Source organism: Psittacula echo (genome assembly GCF_963264785.1).
Source record: "Psittacula echo genome assembly, chromosome: 6".
NCBI classification, from domain to species: Eukaryota; Metazoa; Chordata; class Aves; order Psittaciformes; family Psittacidae; genus Psittacula; species Psittacula echo.
In genome coordinates, this window is record NC_137743.1 from 45,670,452 (window position 1) to 45,688,556 (window position 18,105).

The 18,105-nt window shown below is 44.2% G+C and overlaps 1 protein-coding gene across 5 annotated transcripts in view; it reads left to right on the forward strand.

The window, feature by feature from the left end:
• The window catches only part of MICU1 (mitochondrial calcium uptake 1), a gene marked incomplete at its 3' end in the record, with an annotated part of 112,481 nt that overhangs the window by 89,828 nt on the left and 4,548 nt on the right, over nt 1-18,105 (forward strand). For 4 of the 5 annotated variants that reach the window (XM_080622123.1, XM_080622126.1, XM_080622122.1 and 1 more), the window contains 2 exons: nt 4,872-5,009; nt 13,330-13,438. In XM_080622123.1, coding sequence (XP_080478249.1) covers nt 4,872-5,009; nt 13,330-13,438 — 247 coding nt within the window. Of the gene's footprint in view, nt 1-4,871; nt 5,010-13,329; nt 13,439-13,839; nt 13,887-18,105 lie in introns of those variants that run through there. The other variant, XM_080622125.1, reaches the window with a different exon arrangement.

Below are 18,105 nucleotides of genomic sequence, written 5' to 3' on the forward strand. Positions count from 1 at the left end.
ATGGCAGAAGGAGAAATGAGAGGAAATGAATGTCCATGTTTAAGAAGTTCCAGCAGTTGTTTATTTTTAATAAAAATGTTGCTTGTGTTGGTATCTCTGAATTGGTTCATGCTGGATGCTTCTCAGAAGCTGGCATTTGATTTCCCACAGGAGAAGGTGGATTGAGTTAGTGGGTGGAAAAAAAGTGAAGTCTGGAAGCAGAGAGATTATGAGTGTGTCATTTTATGGTGGATCCTTGTATTGGCTTTGTATGAAGTTACATAATTAGGGGGATGTGGAAGAAAATTGTTTATTTGTCTTTGCTCTTCTCATGTGATGAAGCCTTTCCTCTATGCATTGAAGATAAGAGTAATTTATTCAAACAGAAAGCTAAGATAGAAGGAACCTTACCCACTTTTCAGCTTATAGAGGAACACGATGATGTTTGTCCTGTCTGAAGGTTTGGGTTGGTTTTGTTGGGGTTTTGTGGGTTTTTTGTGGTTTTGTTGGTTTGTTTTGGTTTTGTTGGGTTTTTTTTTTGGGGTGGTAGTATTTAACACACATTTAAGATTATAGGTAGTCTTTAAATGATTGTAGAAAGTATCCTAATGTGATATATTGACTGGCTACTGAAAGTAGGCTAGCAAAGCTGGGTCAAGTTGGCAGTGGGAGAGTGCTGTGCCCATCTCTCCTGCCTTCTTACTCTCCTGTGAATGCCTTTGATTTCCTTCCAAGGCATGTTGGTTTCTAATTAATTTCAAAAATACTGCTTATTATATTCTAAGCTAATTTCTTACACATCTCACGCATCCTGGCTTGCAGTAAGAATACTGGAGAGCATTATATTTCTTTTATTACTATATCCTTGCTGGTGTGTGGATGCAGAATCCACTGCTGGCACCAAGTGGCTGTGGGTGGGAGTTGCTCCAGAGGGGGACTCGCCAGCCATCTGTGTTCAGTGTGAAGATGTTGGGGCTGCAGCTCAGAGGGGCATAGGACCCCCTTGTTCTCTCCCCAGTTTCCGTGATGGTGGGTGTCACATGGAGGAGATGCTCCATCTCACACTGGTTGGTGCACTGTGGTGCCGCTGAGCGATTGCCTTGGCTGTGCTTCTCCTTTCTTTAAGATGTATGAAAAAGGCTGTCAGAGGACGTGTTTGCTTGCAATACATCTGTGTGCTCTGCCTTGCATTCCATCCTTGTGGGGTTTGGTGTCTGTCCCATCCTGTCCCCCTTCGCCTCGTGTCCCTTCCCCCTCAAGTTTCTTCGTGAATAAACACGATTGCTAACACATCAGAAAAAAATAGGCAGAATCCTTTCATCTGGATTTTTCTTTTTCTGCATTGTCTTTAAATGATGTCCCCCGCACATTGGTTCTGTAATTAATTTAAATGTATCTGACACTAGCTTGGAGGCAAGTTTTGAGGTAATTTTCTTGACCTGTTACCCTGGCTTTATTGCTTTTTCTCAGGTCAGTGGTGTTTATATTTGAATTTGGAAACTGGTTGTTGACCAGTTCTCATTTGCGAGCCCCTTTCTAGGCTGGCCTTTACAAATGAACACTGCCATGTGCCTGTGTTATGGGAGAGCATAATGGTTGGCTGACAGAAATTGACTTAGGACGTCCATGAGTGTTTTGGTTTAATGCTAGAGATGTTAATTTTAAAGTGAGTTAAACCCAGAGTAAGAAGCATTAATTCCATGGTTTTCAGGCTCTTCTGTTTTTTATGAATAACATTTGTATGGTGTTGTGAGTCATCACTAAACCTCATGACCACCTGCAGAAATTAAAAGTTGGAACCAGTTTGGGAGCCCAGAAGGAGGGGGAATGAGTTGGTTTATTCACAGGGTCTTGGAATAATTTTGTACTGTAAAGAGATATTTATATTAAATAAGTTATTTTAATTCCTTCATCTTGGGTTTAAGTTATTTTTAGTTTGTCCTTTAACATAGTCTCCCAAATGTGCAATAAACCAAAAGACTAAAGCTCTTCCGTCTCATTCAGTGAGTCTACTGTAGGTGAGGCGTTTGCTGCTGCTGTGATCAAAACTTGGGCTGTGGTAGTAGGATGGTATTCTACTTCATTTTCAATTAATGTTTCTACTTCATTTTCAATTAATGTTTCAAGACACCAAAAGTACTGCAAGCATCAGCATGTAAATTGTGCTCCACCTTTCAATACTGCTGCTCAGAGCTGGTGAGATCCTCATACTTGGATATTGGGAGTTATTTTTAACAGATGCTGTAGAAAGGTTTGCCTCCAGAAGGGCTTTCCCTGCCTGCCTTAGCTCATGTCTTTGACAGCTCATGCAATAGCACTTGTTGATTTCTATTTTCCCTGTAGTACAGAAAAATCACCAGGGCCTGGTGTAGACCAGGCTGCTTAAACCCAGAGTTTAGGTGTTTTGCTGCAGCTCTATCCATCTTTTCCTTTTGTGTGAAAGCATGCCAGTAGTACCTGCTGGGAAACTTTTGGGCCAGTACGCTTTGTTTTTTTCTAATATAAAAGAATTAGTATGTGCCAAGTGGCATCAGGCAACCTGTTGGGGGAAAAATGTCATGTGGCTGTTTAGACATACTGGTCCAGCTGCAGCTTGCCACCAAGGAAATCCCTAAAACCCTGGAGACCAAAAGCTGAGAAGATAGCCAACAGGAGGAATAAGCATGTTTCCCCATTGCTTATTCTCTAGCTATAAACATTTAGTAATAGGTGCCACTAAATAAGGTAACTTAGTTTATCGGTTTTCAATAGTGATAGTTGACATGCAGAAGTTAGTTTGCATTTAATCCTGCTTAAAGCAGGGTTGTCTGGCTGCATGGCTGCAAACATTGATTGGAAATTATGGCATTATTCTTCATGTACTAACCTTCTCGAGGTAACACTTAAACTGTAGATGTGTTTTCATCATCTTTTTTTTGAGAAAGCCTGAGTGGGGGGAACCAAATCACTTGCCAAGACCCTCTGCAGCAGCAGTAGGGCAATCACTTTGAACATCTCTGGGTCTTAGCTGACAATGGGAAGGAAAGAGGAGAGCTGGGCTGAAACAATGTGTTTCATCATTGTGCTCCTGTTAAGAATTCTTCAGCATGGCATTTGAGAATAATCCTCCTGTATTACCTTAAAGTTGGTACCAAATGTCAGGAGAAAAATGAAGATGAAAAGGTTGAGAAAGGCTGATGTTTTGTGGTGTGAGTAACCCCCAAAGTGTCCATCAGATGACAGTAAAAAGTGCCATGTGGGCCACTCAAGCGAAAGCAGAAGGTGCTAAGAAGCAGAATTTGTCCAGTTGGGAGCTGCCTCCTGCCAGCACAGTCCATCCAAATCCCTCCAGTCCTGGCACTCCCATGTATTTCAGATGCAGTAAGAATCACTTAGTATCCCACTGGGAAAAGCAGCAGAAATCTGGCTGATATTCTAATAATTAAAAAATATTTACCCCCAACTTGGCATTAGCATGGAAACTGTAATACCTTGTTTGTAAGCAGCCTAGTTGCTATATAGCATAGCTGAAGAGCGCTGTATATTAAAAGCACATATAGCTGCTGCGTCTGGAGCTCTGCCTACACAAGGATTGAAAACAAGGCTGGTGGAGCTGCCGGCTTTCATCTCCCCTCCTTGATCTTGATCGGGTGCCTTGCTGGCTTTTGTGTTAGCTGTGTAATTAAGCATAGAAGTGCGATTGAGGCAGAAATGGTTAACTCATCAAGCAATATATGATATCAAGTCAGTGGTACTGTGTTGTTCCATAGGAACTGAAAAATTAATTTTGTTGTTGAATGTCACCTTCTGGCTTGTGATCAGCTGTAGTGTAGGTCATATGTTTTCTGATAAAATTGAGGGAAATCAAAAAAGAGATCCTGAATGCTGAGTTCTGTGAAAGTGAAGTTGGTTGAAGTCTGACATCGATGTTTGTAGAGCCACAAAGAGACGGGGGAGAAAAAGGAAAATATGAAATCTGAGTTAGTCAGCTAGCAGAGAGCTGGTGCTCCAGCCCAACACCTTCCCAAGTCGAGGAATTGCTCTTCCCTCCTCCGCTGCAGCAAAAGCCAGGAGGACATGAACTAATGCTGGAGACATTGATTAATGGAGTAAACCTTTCTCTGCTGAAAGGCTTGCGAGAAGTTCTGCAGAGGCTTCACAGCAGCATTAGTAAAGGTTGGGACTGGAAGGGCTCAGAACAAGAAAAACTTTCTGGGACTTGGGTAGATGAGATCTGGAGGTGTCCATGAACTTTACCTTGCTGGGACACTTATATAGGGTTTAGAGCAGAGAAGAGCTAAAATGAGACTTAGTTTTTGCAAGACTTTCCTTTCCTGGTTTATTAACTGCTGTCCCCCTTTGTAGCAATCTCGGAACCACTCCTACATGCGCTTCTTTTAAAGCATATGCTTGCACATTATCTCGGTCCTGCATGGATCTTTGGCTGCTGCAGTGACCTTTCCTAATAGATCAGATTCTGTGTATGCTTATTCAGATCTCCAAGCTGGAAGTGCATGTGAAGAATACCTTAGTATTTTATTTCTTCTTGCTCCTCTTTGGAGACCTGTGGACAGTAGTTTGGTTTCAAGGTACAGGTAATCATCCTGCCTTTTCAAGTCCAGATCTACAAATGCTGCCCTCCTGTGAGATAAAAGAAGAAGGGTCAGATGAAAACTTCTGGAAGAAGTCTTTGTCAGGGTATAGCACATAGAGAAAATGTTGACTTATTGATGGAGACAGGCCTGGGGAAAACAAATACTCAAATGCACTAAGATTTTGTCTTCATGAGTGTTTCTTGCAATGTTTGGAATGTTTTTGTTGTTGTTACAGTACCTTTTTATGCCCTTACCCTGAATGGAGCTTTCTGCTGCATGGCTTTGGTTTCACATCCTTTTCTTTATCTTCCCTTCCAGTTTGAGCGGCACGACCCTGTGGAGGGGCGGATCACAGAGCGGCAGTTTGGCAGCATGCTGCTGGCCTACAGTGGGGTGCAGTCCAAGAAGCTCACTGTCATGCTGAAGCAGCTCAAGAAGCACTTCCAAGATGGAGAGGTCAGTAGCATTCATGGCAAATTCAGAATGTTGTGGTGGGGGCAGCCATCCTGCACCATGATGAGAAATGAGTAAGCAATCTCCATCTTCTTAAGAAAAACACATGTTAAGCAGTGCAGGGACACACACTGACTTTGCAGATGATGAATACTTTGCCAGCAGCAGACAGATGGGAGAGCAGTGGTCAGTGTCCAGATCACAGTGTAGGCTTATCCCTATTAAAATGGATGCTGCAATTTTCAAAATTTAAATTTTCTGAATGGCACCCTGGGTCTGGAGCCAAAATAAATATTGAAGCCATGTTCCTACTTACTGGCTCAACACTGGATTCGTTGGCTGCTGCAAATGTGCAGTTTAGTATTTAGATACTGACTTATGTGAAAAATTATTTGAATTATGATTTAGAAAGGAATAAGTTGCAGATTCTACACCTTAATTTAGTTAATTTAGTGAGAGATGCTGGAATAAGACATACATATTAAAAGGATGTGCATTACCAGGTAAGGCAAGTATGGGCAAGTAAGGCAAGTATGGGCTGCTAAATTACTTCAGTATTGGAATTTCATGTCTACTTCTATAAAGAGGGATTCTTCTTTTATTAATTAGGTTATAAATAAGCAATTCATCAAAATGAGAATGGATGGAAGGTCTTTGTCTGCGTATTGGGTTGGTCAGACTGTTTTGGAGGTGCCTCCTCCTGACATCAGAACTGACATTTATTTCTTAACTGTTTTAGATAAAAAGTGTGTTTATAAAACACAAGTGTTGCCAGGGTCTAGTCATTTTTTGTCCCTTTTTGGTGCCTGAACTGGGTTCCTGTGATGTGCAGGAATCCTCAGTTCATGTGAAGCCACTCCAGTGCCTTTTTCTTCCCTGTTTTTTCTCTCTCTCACTGGTGCTGGGGGAGAATTTTGGTATACTGAAGCAGCAGGGCACGTAGACTAACAGGTCTCTATTATAGAATCATAGAATAGTTAGGGTTGGAAAGGACCTTAAGATCATCTAGTTCCAACCCCCTTGCCATGGCCAGGGACCCCTCACACTAAACCATGTCACCCAAGGCTCTGTCCAACCTGGCCTTGAGCACCACCAGAGATGGAGCATTCACAGCTTCCCTGGGCAACCCATTCCAGTGCCTCAGCACCCTCACAGTAAAGAATTTCCTCCTTATATCCGATCTAAACTTCCCCTGTTCAAGTTTTAACCCATTACTCTTTGTCCTGTCACTACAGTCATAGAATCATAGAATCATAGAATAGTTAGGGTTGGAAAGGACCTTAAGATCATCTAGTTCCAACCCCCCTGCCATGGGCAGGGACACCCCACACTAAACCATGCCACCCAAGGCCCCATCCAACCTGGCCTTGAACACCGCCAAGGATGGAGCATTCACAACCTCCCTGGGCAACCCATTCCAGTGCCTCACCACCCTCTCAGTAAAGAATTTCTTCCTTATATCCAAACTTCCCCTGTTGAAGTTTGAACCCGTTACCCCTTGTCCTGTCACTACAGTCCCCGATGAAGAGTCCTTCCCCAGCATCCTTGTAGGCCCCCTTCAGATACTGGAAGGCTGCTATGAGGTCTCCACACAGCCTTCTCTTCTCCAGGCTGAACAGCCCCAACTTTCTCAGCCTGTCTCCATACGGGAGGTGCTCCAGTCCCCTGATCATCCTCGTGGCCCTCCTCTGGACTTGTTCCAACAGTTCCATGTCCTTTTTATGTTGAGTCCTTCTCTGAAGGACTGCTCTGAATCTCTTCTCTTCCCAACCTGTAGCTGTGCCTGGGACTGCTCCGACCCAGGTGTAGGACCTTGCACTTGGCATGGTTAAACTTCATAAGGTTGGCCTCAGCCCACCTCACAAGCGTGTCGAGGTCCCTCTGGATGGCATCCCTTCCCTCCGGCCTATCAACTGAACCACACAGCTTGGTGTCATCGGCAAACTTGCTGAGGGTGCACTCAATCCCACTGTCCATGTCACCGACAAAGATGTTGAACAAGACCGGTCCCAACACCGATCCCTGAGGGACACCACTCGTTACCGGTCTCCAGCCGGACATAGAGCCATTGACCACAACTCTTTGCGTGCGGCCATCCAGACAGTTCTTTATCCACCGAGTGGTGCACCCATCAAATTGATGTCTCTCCAATTTAGAGACAAGGATGTCATGTGGGACAGTGTCGAACGCTTTGCACAAATCCAGGCAGATGACGTCAACTGCTCTGCCCCTGTCCATCAGTTTCGTAGCCCCATCATAGAAGGCCACCAAATTGGTCAGGCAGGATTTCCCCTTAGTGAAGCCATGCTGGCTGTCACCAAGCACCTCCTTGTTTTTCATGTGCCTTAGCATGCCTTCCAGGAGAATCTGCTCCAAGAGTTTGCCAGGCACAGAGGTGAGTCCCTAATGAAGAGTCCCTCCGCAGCATCCGTGTAGGCCCCCTTCAGATACTGGAAGGCTGCTATGAGGTCTCCACGGAGACTTCTCTTCTCCAGGCTGAACAGCCCCAACTTTCTCAGCCTGTCTCCATACGGGAGGTGCTCCAGTCCCCTGATCATCCTCGTGGCCCTCCTCTGGACTTGTTCCAACAGTTCCATGTCCTTTTTATGTTGAGGACACCAGAACTGCACACAATACTCCAAGTGAGGTCTCACGAGAGCAGAGTAGAGGGGCAGGATCACCTCCTTCGACCTGCTGGTCACGCTCCTTTTGATGCAGCCCAGGATACAGTTGGCTTTCTGGGCTGCGAGTGCACACTGCTGGCTCATGTTCATTCTCTCATCAACCAATACCCCCAAGAAATTAACTATTAACTGCAAGCAATGGCAAAATGTTAAAAACTGGAGGAAACCATGAGCGAGTCAAAAAGGCCACGCTCAGTGTTGCGTTCCTGCTAGAGGAGCTGCATTACCTGTAGCTTCGTGTGGCCTTGGGGTGCCAGAAAGAGGATGTTTTTTGCCAATTCCCTCGTGTTTTGTAGGAAAAATAGGCTTGATAATTAATAGGCTGCTCTCAGTAGACAGTGTGTCATCAGTGCTGAGGTGCTGTGCGTGTTAGTATTTGGAAATCTCACTTCTCAAAGTCTTTGTCACCAGCTTGAATAAGACCACTGATGTTTCAAAGGTTGTGTCCCTTTACTTGATCTTTGAGCAAGATACTGCAAATTCAGCTTTTCCAATACCTCTGTTTCCCCTGGGTGCTAAGAGGAGTTACTTGCTTTCTCATGGAAAAAGTACTTAACAGTGATGTGTGCTTAACAGAAAAAGTATCAGCTCTGTTGTTAACATTCTCGAACTGTCGATTCTTTGTATTTTGTATTTTGATTCCAATTTGTATTTTCCTTATATATATGTGTGTGTATATATATTATTGAACAATAGGTGAGTGTGTGAGAAATTAGGCAGTGGGAGTTATTTTGGAAGGTTTCTTACAGCAGATGTTTTTTCCTTTCATGTGTAAGCCAAGACCCTGACATCTGTGGCAGAGGAAGAACATTTTGTTTTTACCTTATTCCTCATCCCCAAATCAGCCAGACTGTGTTTCTATTTGCAGATAATCAGATTTAGAGCAAGTCTTTTTTCTTTATTTATTTCAAGGACTTTCAAGGAGAGAATTTGGGAAATAGGACAAAAAATGACATTTGCAGTATTGATGGAAAACACATGATTCCTTAGACCAGAGGGAATGAGACACCCAAAACTCTAAAACAAGACAGCATCTCTGTTAATAAGTACAAGATATTTAATGCTTTAAAGCATGCAGAAAGTGCCAGCCACTTTACACTGGAAGCAGATAAGCCTTTTTTGCAGCCAGGGCAGCTCAAAGTCAATGCTTATGCAGAGCAAGAGAAATCAGGCACTGAAATCCTCACCACTTTAGCAGGTTTTAGCTAACAGTGAATCCAGCCTGGTGCCTAACTTTGCATTGTCTTTTATTCAAGAGAACTTGTTCTTGAAAGTTTGGGGGTTCCTTTTTCCCAGAGTATTTTAGAAGACCATATCCCTTGCAGATTTGCATGCAGTGCTTTATATCTAATACACTTATGTACTTTTGTTGGATCGCCCTGGTGCAGCTGTCAGTGGTTTTAAGTAGCTTTAATTTTACCCATCTCTTTAGAAACAGGACTGCCATGGCAAGAATCATGTTAACCCCTTTTCTGGCTTTCTGGATAACTTATTCAGGGATGCACTTGCAAAGTTTTTTTTGTAAATGAATGGAGTATTAAACCAGTTTCCAACTTGAAACTGCAGAAGCTCAATGCTGGCATTGTTTCTTCCTCTGTGTTGGTAACCCAGACATCTGCAGAGCAGATCAGTCTGCTTTGATCGGGGTCTGCTTTACTCCCATCATATAAAAAAGGAGCAGGGCCCAAGCTATCCACTGCTCTCCCTTCGGCTCCCTGGCCTCAATGAGACATTGAAGCCACCCAGCCACTTTATTTATCCTGCAATACTTTCCAGTCATTGAACACCTTCTAGGTAACAGGTTTACGATGCAAACGTGTTTTGCAGGAAGAATTTTTCCCCAAATCCTTTCTTTTCACACTTCACTACCCTACTTTTATAGCAGCGTAGTATAATTACCTTCACAGTTTACTAACCTGCTGTAACTCCCCTCTACACCGAAAGCAGTAAGGGCTTTGATTTGCTATTGCTTTCAAAAGAAAGAGGAAATGAAATAAAATAATTTTGATAGTGTGATGCTGGGAGGTGAATGCCAGTAATTATACCAAATCTACCCAGTGAGCTTTACACTGGAAATACAGTATACCTTGTGAGCGCTTTCTAATGAAGTCTGCCAGACATCGTCTTCATTGTCTGATGCAGCTACCTTTTCTGCACAAGGCAACCCTGGCAGCCTCCAAAATGTTAAAGCTCTGGTTTAATCTAACCAGTAGCCACCTTCTGACATCGTTATTCTACACACCTGCTTCTGGGAATGGCATGTTTTCTTGTATGCAGTGATAACCTGCTTTTATTTTTCTTGAGGGAAAAATCCCATTCTACCCTGGATGTGTGAACTCCTCTGCATACTCAGTGGAGCTGCCACACTCTACTTTGTTTAAAATTGCTTACAATTCTCACCTTCAAGTTAGACTTACACAGCTGCTTTTCTCCTACGAAAAAGGACTGGAGTTGTCAGTAATATTTACAGGCAAAGTATTTGGTTTATGTCTCCCTAACTACTAGAAAACCAACTTGACTTTTCAGAAACTAGTGATTCAGGTTGTCTTCCACACATGCTTTGGGAGCTGTGTAGCATGTTTTTCTGTTGAGGTGGCAGAGGGTGGGAATGAGATGTAATGCTCTGTGGCTGAAACCTGGGTTCCCAGGTGAAAAGCCCTAATTTTTGCAGAGGTGTTTGAGCTAAGATTCATGTTGCAAGCAGATACGTGTTTCTGGAGTTTGGCTGCTTATGTATCCTTTGTATTACTTAAATGAGACCATCTTAAAAACCTAAACGTGCACAAGTCCATGGGACCTGACGACACCCATCCGCGGCTCCTGAAGGAGCTGGCGAATGAAGTTGCTAAGCCACTGGCCATCATATTTCAAAAATCATGGCAGTCAGGTGAAGTTCCCGACGACTGGAAAAAGGGAAATATAACCCCCATTTTCAAGAAGGGGAAAATGGATGACCCGGGGAATTACAGACCAGTCAGTCTCACCTCTGTGCCTGGCAAACTCTTGGAGCAGATTCTCCTGGAAGGCATGCTAAGGCACATGAAAAACAAGGAGGTGCTTGGTGACAGCCAGCATGGCTTCACTAAGGAGAAATCCTGCCTGACCAATTTGGTGCCCTTCTATGATGGGGCTACAGAACTGATGGACAGGGGCAGAGCAGTTGATGTCATCTGCCTGGATTTGTGCAAAGCGTTCGACACTGTCCCACACGACATCCTTGTCTCTAAATTGGAGAGACATCAATTTGATGGGTGGACCACTCGGTGGATAAAGAACTGTCTGGATGGCCGCACGCAAAGAGTTGTGGTCAATGGCTCGATGTCCGGCTGGAGACCGGTAACGAGTGGTGTCCCTCAGGGATGGGTGTTGGGACCGGTCTTGTTCAACATCTTTGTCAGTGACACGGACAGTGGGATTGAGTGCGCCCTCAGCAAGTTTGCCGATGACACCAAGCTGTGTGGTTCGGTTGGGGCCTTGGGTGACTTGGTTTAGTGTGGGGTGTCCCTGCCCATGGCAGGGGGGTTGGAACTAGATGATCTTAAGGTCCTTTCTAACCCTGACTATTCTATGATTAAAGGATTCAGGCTTATGAATCAACAGCTAGATCTGCAAATGCCTTGAAAGGAGTGCTCATCCATATCCCATAATCGCTACCCTAGTATCCTCCAGATATGCAATTTCTTGTGATTCCAAATTAACATTAGCTTCTATTATATAATGGAAACATCGCTTGGTCTTTCAATGGAGACATGAATAACTTACAAAGAGTTGAGCGGTGCTGACAAACATATCCATGGGGAACAAATAAACTCCCATACTCAGACTTCTGAGTAAGGTGATCATTCCTGTATTGGCTTGTCAGTGCAAGCCTGAGGCTGTCCCAGTCTCTGGTTTTATTTTCCTTTTGGTAGCTGGAAAGGAGTTAAAGCTGCTGCTAGCCTCAACTATAACATTCATCAATAAAATATTAAATTTCATAATACTGATGGCATTTTTGCTACAGAGATTCAGTATCTCTGTCCACATGAAATCCCGGATTTGTAGGATACCCCCATACATCATTGGTTTAGATTTTTCAGCTGGTGAAAGGACCTTTAGTTTATGTATGTAAGTATGTAAACCTTCCCTGTCAGATCTGCTGTCCATGTGTGCATTTTGCTATCTCATCCTTTTTGGTCTGGATCTATAAAATCCAGGGCTGACAAAGCCTGCTGTTGCATTTGTTGGTGTGCATGCTGTGCAATGTATATCAGTGCTGCATTGCCACATAGTTACAGCAAAGATAGAAACAAGATGCAAATTTTCTGTAGTTCCGCTTACAATTCTAGAGGCACCATGTCTGTATGAGAAGATCATTAAAAAAATAGGCTTTTTCTTTAAAAAAAGTAAAAAAATTAAAAAAAAAAAAAAAAATTAGGTGGCTTCTTGCCTGCTTAGAAGTTGTTGGATTACAACAGATCGTATAAATTTATATCTGACAGTACCCACTGAACATGTGTCCTTCCATCCAGGCTGTGCTATGCAGCTGGGATTTTTAATATCTTGCTGTACCAGTCTGTCATGCTAGACAGGATAGGAGGAGCCTGAACCTGAGCTCCTCTGGAGGAGCTGATTTATCTCTTCCAGAGAGGAGGGCTGAGTGGTTATTACTGTGGTGATGATTTACCTCTCCCCTGGCTCTGGGCTGTGGCTGTGGTGGGAGAGTTTGGAGACTGCAAACTCTTGTCCCAGCACCGATGCAGTCATGCCAGTGCTAAACAGGTGTCATGTAGTGCAACTGGTTGAGAGTCCCAGAGCTGTGCTCTTCAGCAGTTGCTTTCCCAGTGCGCTCCTTGCCAGTTGAATTGGTGTGGAGAGGTGTGTGTTGCTTATCTCCTGCCTACCTATCCAGTGTGCTGGGGTGTAGCAGTGGGGGATCTCAGGCTGCCCTTCTGTGACTGTGTGCATGGTTGCAGGCGCTCACCAAGCACATGCTTATTTGTCGCAGGGTGAGCTGAGCTTCAGGTGACTGTGCTGCTAAGTAGAGCAGACAGCGATCCAGCCCTGCAGTTATCCTGCAACCAGCAGCAAAGCAAGCTGTGGCACAGCTATACATTATGGTGGTTTGCAGTGTCACCTTCTGTGACACTGGGTAAGACATGGATCTTACCCATGTCCCCAAGACATGGATCCCCCCCAGGGACCCCTGAATCTCTTGGAAGAGACCTTGCAGCGTGTGAACTCCGTCATTATTGTCACTGCAAGTGTGCAGGGTTAAAGTAAATAAATGAACCTGCTTGCAGTGGTCACCTGCATCCCAGCCACAGGCTCATGGTCTGCTCTTCTGGGCAAGAGTTGGCTGTGGAGCGAGGGCCAGAGAAATTGCCAGGGCTTTTTGGTCACTACCATTGTTGAGCATGCATGGGGAAGTCCCTTCCCATTGTATGACTGGTGTGGCCAAGAGGGGAGCAGAGGTGGTTAACAAAAGTACAGGTCACAAGCCATATTCTCAGGTGCCAAGATAGGAGTGTTTTGAGTGTGCAGATGAATTCCGCTCTGGCTACAGCTTTGGGCAGATGAATCATTTTGTCATTTGTAATCCAGGTAATGTCACTTTCTCCTTTTCCTGTCACTGTAAGACCATCTTTTCTTTCTCCCAGGGGCTGACATTTGAGGAGGTGGAGAACTTCTTCACTTTTCTGAAGAACATAAATGATGTGGACACAGCTTTGAGCTTCTACCACATGGCTGGAGCTTCACTCGATAAAGGTATTAAAACTTGAGATGGACAGGCACTGAAAGCTTGAGGGAGTGCAATTCATGCAGTGTCTTTGGAGTTGGGAAGGTGTCGAATGAGCCCAACTGACATGTTAAAAATGTACTGAAATTGCAGTTCCTCCCTGTAATGAGAGGTTTAACTTGATACATCCATGGATAAAGAGGGGTTTTAGGCTTTATACTTCCCCAGTTTTAGACATAGAGGGGGAAAAAAAGGCTGAAATGTGTAGCCTAAATAGTGGTAATACTTCAGCAGGACTATTCAGGCCTGATACATGGAGAGGCAAGATGACCTAGTGAGTGTATCACAGGCTCTGGTACCAGATCCCAGGCACACCAGTGTTTCTTCTTCATTGCCATTTCTGAAGTGACCTATTTTTCTCCTTTTACAGAGTACTTGAAATATTGTTAGCAAAGGCAAACAGTAATATAAGAAGTATTCTTCCAAATTGTGTCTTCTGTAGAGCTCTCTGCGATGGATGTATCAGAGGCACTAACCATCTGTGGAGCTGATGGTAGGAACAAGGTTCAACCCTTGTTCTGTTTCAGCTTTGCTTAAAAATAAGAGGCTTTGCCTAGAAGTTAAGAGCTGTATGGCCAGATGCTGCATTTCTGATCTGAAATCCAAGTGATGGCAACCACCTTTGGATGTCTCAGGCATGATGGAGGGAAGGAGGGGAAGCATTAAAACGCCATAGAGGTCCCAAACTAAGCACTGAAGTCTACTCAGAGCAGGCTCAGATAACCCACAGTCCAGAGGCTGCATGTGGCCAGAGCAGCTGGCTGAATGAATCTCAGAGCTGATGTTTCCCGGAGACCTTGGTAATACTGCGGTTTATTGATCAGACCAATACATATCCTTCTTGATCTCATCATGTGTTTTCTTTTCTGAGCTAACCCATATCAGGTTTGTTCTCAGATCCAACACACTGATTAAAAAAACCAAAAGAAATATTTCAACAAAAACTGTCCCAGCTCTCTGCTGCCAGGATCTGTCATGAGTGTGTGCTTTTCTTTTCTAGATCTTCTTTTAAGAGTTGCTTTTTTTAAGCACTCAGACTGGGAGTATAAAAAAAAAAAGATGGCAAACTCGTTAGAAGTTTTTTAGGCTAAGTGGAAACCCTTGTCCAGTGGAAAGTTAAAACTGATTTATTTGGGCAGCTGCAAAATTGAAAGTAAGCTATTCTTCCAACTGCTGCTGTTGTGGGAATAGTAAGACATTAATAGGTTTTGGGGCAGTGGAATTACAAAGGGAGTCAAATGTGAACAGACCTTCTTACTTTTGACTTTTTTTGGGGGAAATCATCTGTACTCTTTGTTTTAGTTCACCATTATCTTAAGACAAAGTTAAAAGAACCCGGTAGGATTTTCTTTCATTTAAAAGTAAAATATGAAGCGCGGATGTGCTGCTGCCGTGCAGAGCCCTTTCTGCAGTGTCCCACAAGGAGGTAATAGCCCAGCAAATCCAATTTACTTAGTGTCAACAGTAAATTAGCAGTTGCCCAATTGTGGAATATGTTTGCATGGAGTATTTAGGTCTGCATGCAGTTGGTAAATCAGTGTGATTTGCTGTTTAATTATGTGCAATTAATGAGCTGCTGCTGAAGCCACAGCCATTGGGCTGGGAAGATTTGGCTGGAGTAAGTAAACCATGGGGAGGGTTGGTGGTGTGCAGGGCATGGCTTCAAGCCACTTATGGGCTTGGCTCTCCTCAGACCCCTGTCCCTGCCTGCAGGATCCCAGCTTTCAAGAGAGATTTTTTTCGGGCTCATGCAGGAGAAAAGGGTTATTCTATAAATCTCCTCCTTGCATGTGTCTGGTAGCTGACATAAATCAGCCTCGCATCCTTCTATCCTGCTAAACCCAGAGATGCTCTGGGCAGGAGACATGAAGAGAGGGTTTTGCTGTGGTTCGAATGAAGGTGCAAAGCAAGCTGCAGTAGTACATCTGGGTAATCCCTTTGAAGTAGGCATCTGTCTGCTCTCATGCCTAAATTGACTGTGCGTTACCCGTTTCCATATGTGTGCACTCTGAGTCTGGATATTGCACACACATATCAAATAAGCAATAATTGGAGTGTACTCTTATAAAAATCAAGCTTTCGTAAGGTTGCTTATTAAAAACCAACAAATGTAAAAATTACTTATCATATAGGGAGGAGGAAGTGTATTAAATAAATTGCTGCTAATGCACCAAACATTAGGTTTTTAGAAACATAATTAGGTTAGCACCTAACACTTTTAGAAGGGCCATTTAAAATTTAAGAGTTAAAAAATGGATAGCATCAGACATTGCAACATAGAGTTGCAGTGTTCCAGGCTTGGGGCAGAGTGGCTGGAAAGCTGCTCAGCAGAAAAGGGACCGGGGGTGCTGACTGACAGCCACTGAGCATGAGCCAGCTTATGCCCAGATAGCCAAGAAGGCCAATGGCATCCTGACCTGTATCAGCAACAGTGCAGCCAGCAGGGCCAGGGCAGTGATCATCCCCCTGTGCTCGGCACTGGTGAGGCCGCATCTCCAATACTGTGTTCAGTTCTGGGCCCCTCACTACAAGACAGACATTGAGGTGCTGGAGCGGGTCCAGAGAAGGGCAACAAAGCTGGTGAAGGGTCTGGAAAACAAGTCTTATTGAGGAGCTGCTGAGGGAACTGGGGTGTTTAGTCTGGAGAAGAGAAGGATCCGGGGACCTTATTGCTGCCTACAACAACTACCTGAAATGAGGCTGGAGTGAGGTGGGAGTCGGTCTGTTTTCCCAAGTAACAAGGGATAGAACAAGAGATAACAGCCTCAAGCTGCATCAGGGGAGGTTTAGAATGGATATTAGGGAAGATTTCTTCACAGAGAGGGTAGTCAGGCATTGGAACAGGCTGCCCAGGGCAGCGTTCAAAAACAGCGTAGATGAGGCCCTCAGTGACATGGTTTAGTGGTGATCTTGGCAGTCCTGGGTTAATGGTGGGATTTGATGATCTTAAAGGCCTTCTCCAACCAAGTTGATTTGGTGAAACAGCCATAGCTTGACAACCTTTTTTCTGTGTTGAATTTTAAAGTAGCTGCTGCTTCTAAAAAGGGTCATAAAGCTGTATTTTAATGACCCATAGATTAACACGCAGATTGGCAGTCAATCTTTCATTTTACCAGAAACACAATAGCTGTGATTCTCTTAAATCAGAAGCATTACTTGGAAAACTTTCCCAGCATGGGCTTACAGCTGGCAGCAGGACAGGAGCTGAATTTGTCGCTTATTCCCCTTTCAAGGCGAGGGTGTGAATTGCACTTTTTCTTGGCACCGTCTGTGGCCAGACTTTCCAAGCAGCCATTCTGCTGGCACCGGCAGAGAGCCATAATATCACTGCTTTGTGGTTTAGGATAAGACACAGATGTGTTCTGCTAGGGGTGGGTCAAAGCAAGGGGAGATAATCTGAGCCCACTGCTTGCTCCAGTGGCAAGGCTGGCTTGGTGTTGGGCTGGAGGCCAGGACAGGTTAATGGAAGATCATTTTATTTGAAGTATGGAGTTTGAAAAAGCTGCAGACTTGACAGGGAATTTGAAGGGAGGTGGAAGTGAGTTTTGAGTGCAGCGGGTATTTGTCATTGAATTGCTGCTTACTTTAATCTGCCTTCAAGGCTGGATGAAAGAAGTCAGTCCCCAATGGAGGCACAGCTCGGATTGCTCCTCTGGAGTAACGGCACATGGTCAATGCTGGTTGTCTGCATGGGGAGGACTTCTGTAGAGTAGGTGAATTTGGCAGGGATCTCTTGAGACCCTCTAGTTGAACAGGGTCACCTACAGCAGCTTGCCCAGGGCCCCCTGGGCAACCCCCAGAAGTCTTGGATCTCTCCAAGGATGAGAATATTACAGCCTCTCATGGTGAGTAAGAAAGCTTGGATGAGTATTTGAGGTAATTAGTGAGGAGTTGAATAATGAAATCTGGTGTCCTGCAGACGTAAGATAATGTCATGGGTTGCCACCTCTGCTGCCCTGAGACCAGTGCACTGATGCATAAATGTTTGCATCCTGGTGGAGAGGGACCATGGAAGTGCTCAGCACCATGTCCTCAAGCAAGAGTGCTCCAGAAATCGCCTGCCCCTTTGGTTTTAGTACATGCACAATTGCAGTGCAGTGTTTGCTGAGCACTGATGCAATGAGTTGTTGTGTTGCTGTTACAGCAGAAGATGTCTGTCCACAAGGATGTAAGAAATCAGCTCACTAATCTCAAGGACAGGCTCTCCATAAATCACCAGCCCCTGGAAAATGCTGAGTACCTCTCAGTTTAGAAACCACTTTCTGTGTTGGAATCTCCTTTTTTTTACTTATTTATGACTGTGAATATCACATAAGCAGTGGATTGGATGTGCCTTTGGTCTGGTAGCTCTGCTTTTTTCCCAGAAGCATGATCTCCATGACTTTCTGGCATGCTCCTTCTGATGTCAAAGGAGTTTCTACTCAGCTGCAGGGCTGCAGCCTTGCATTTTGAGAAGAAAAAGAAGAACGTGCTCTGCCACAGGATTGCATAGGGTTTATACATCTCTCTTCTGAAAGGACATTTCAGTACATACACATGCAAATGATTTGAAAAGGTTAAATAGAGTTTTACTAGCTCTGTTGTTAATGATGGCATCCAACTTTTCCAGCTGGAATGCTTAAAATGAAATGTGCCC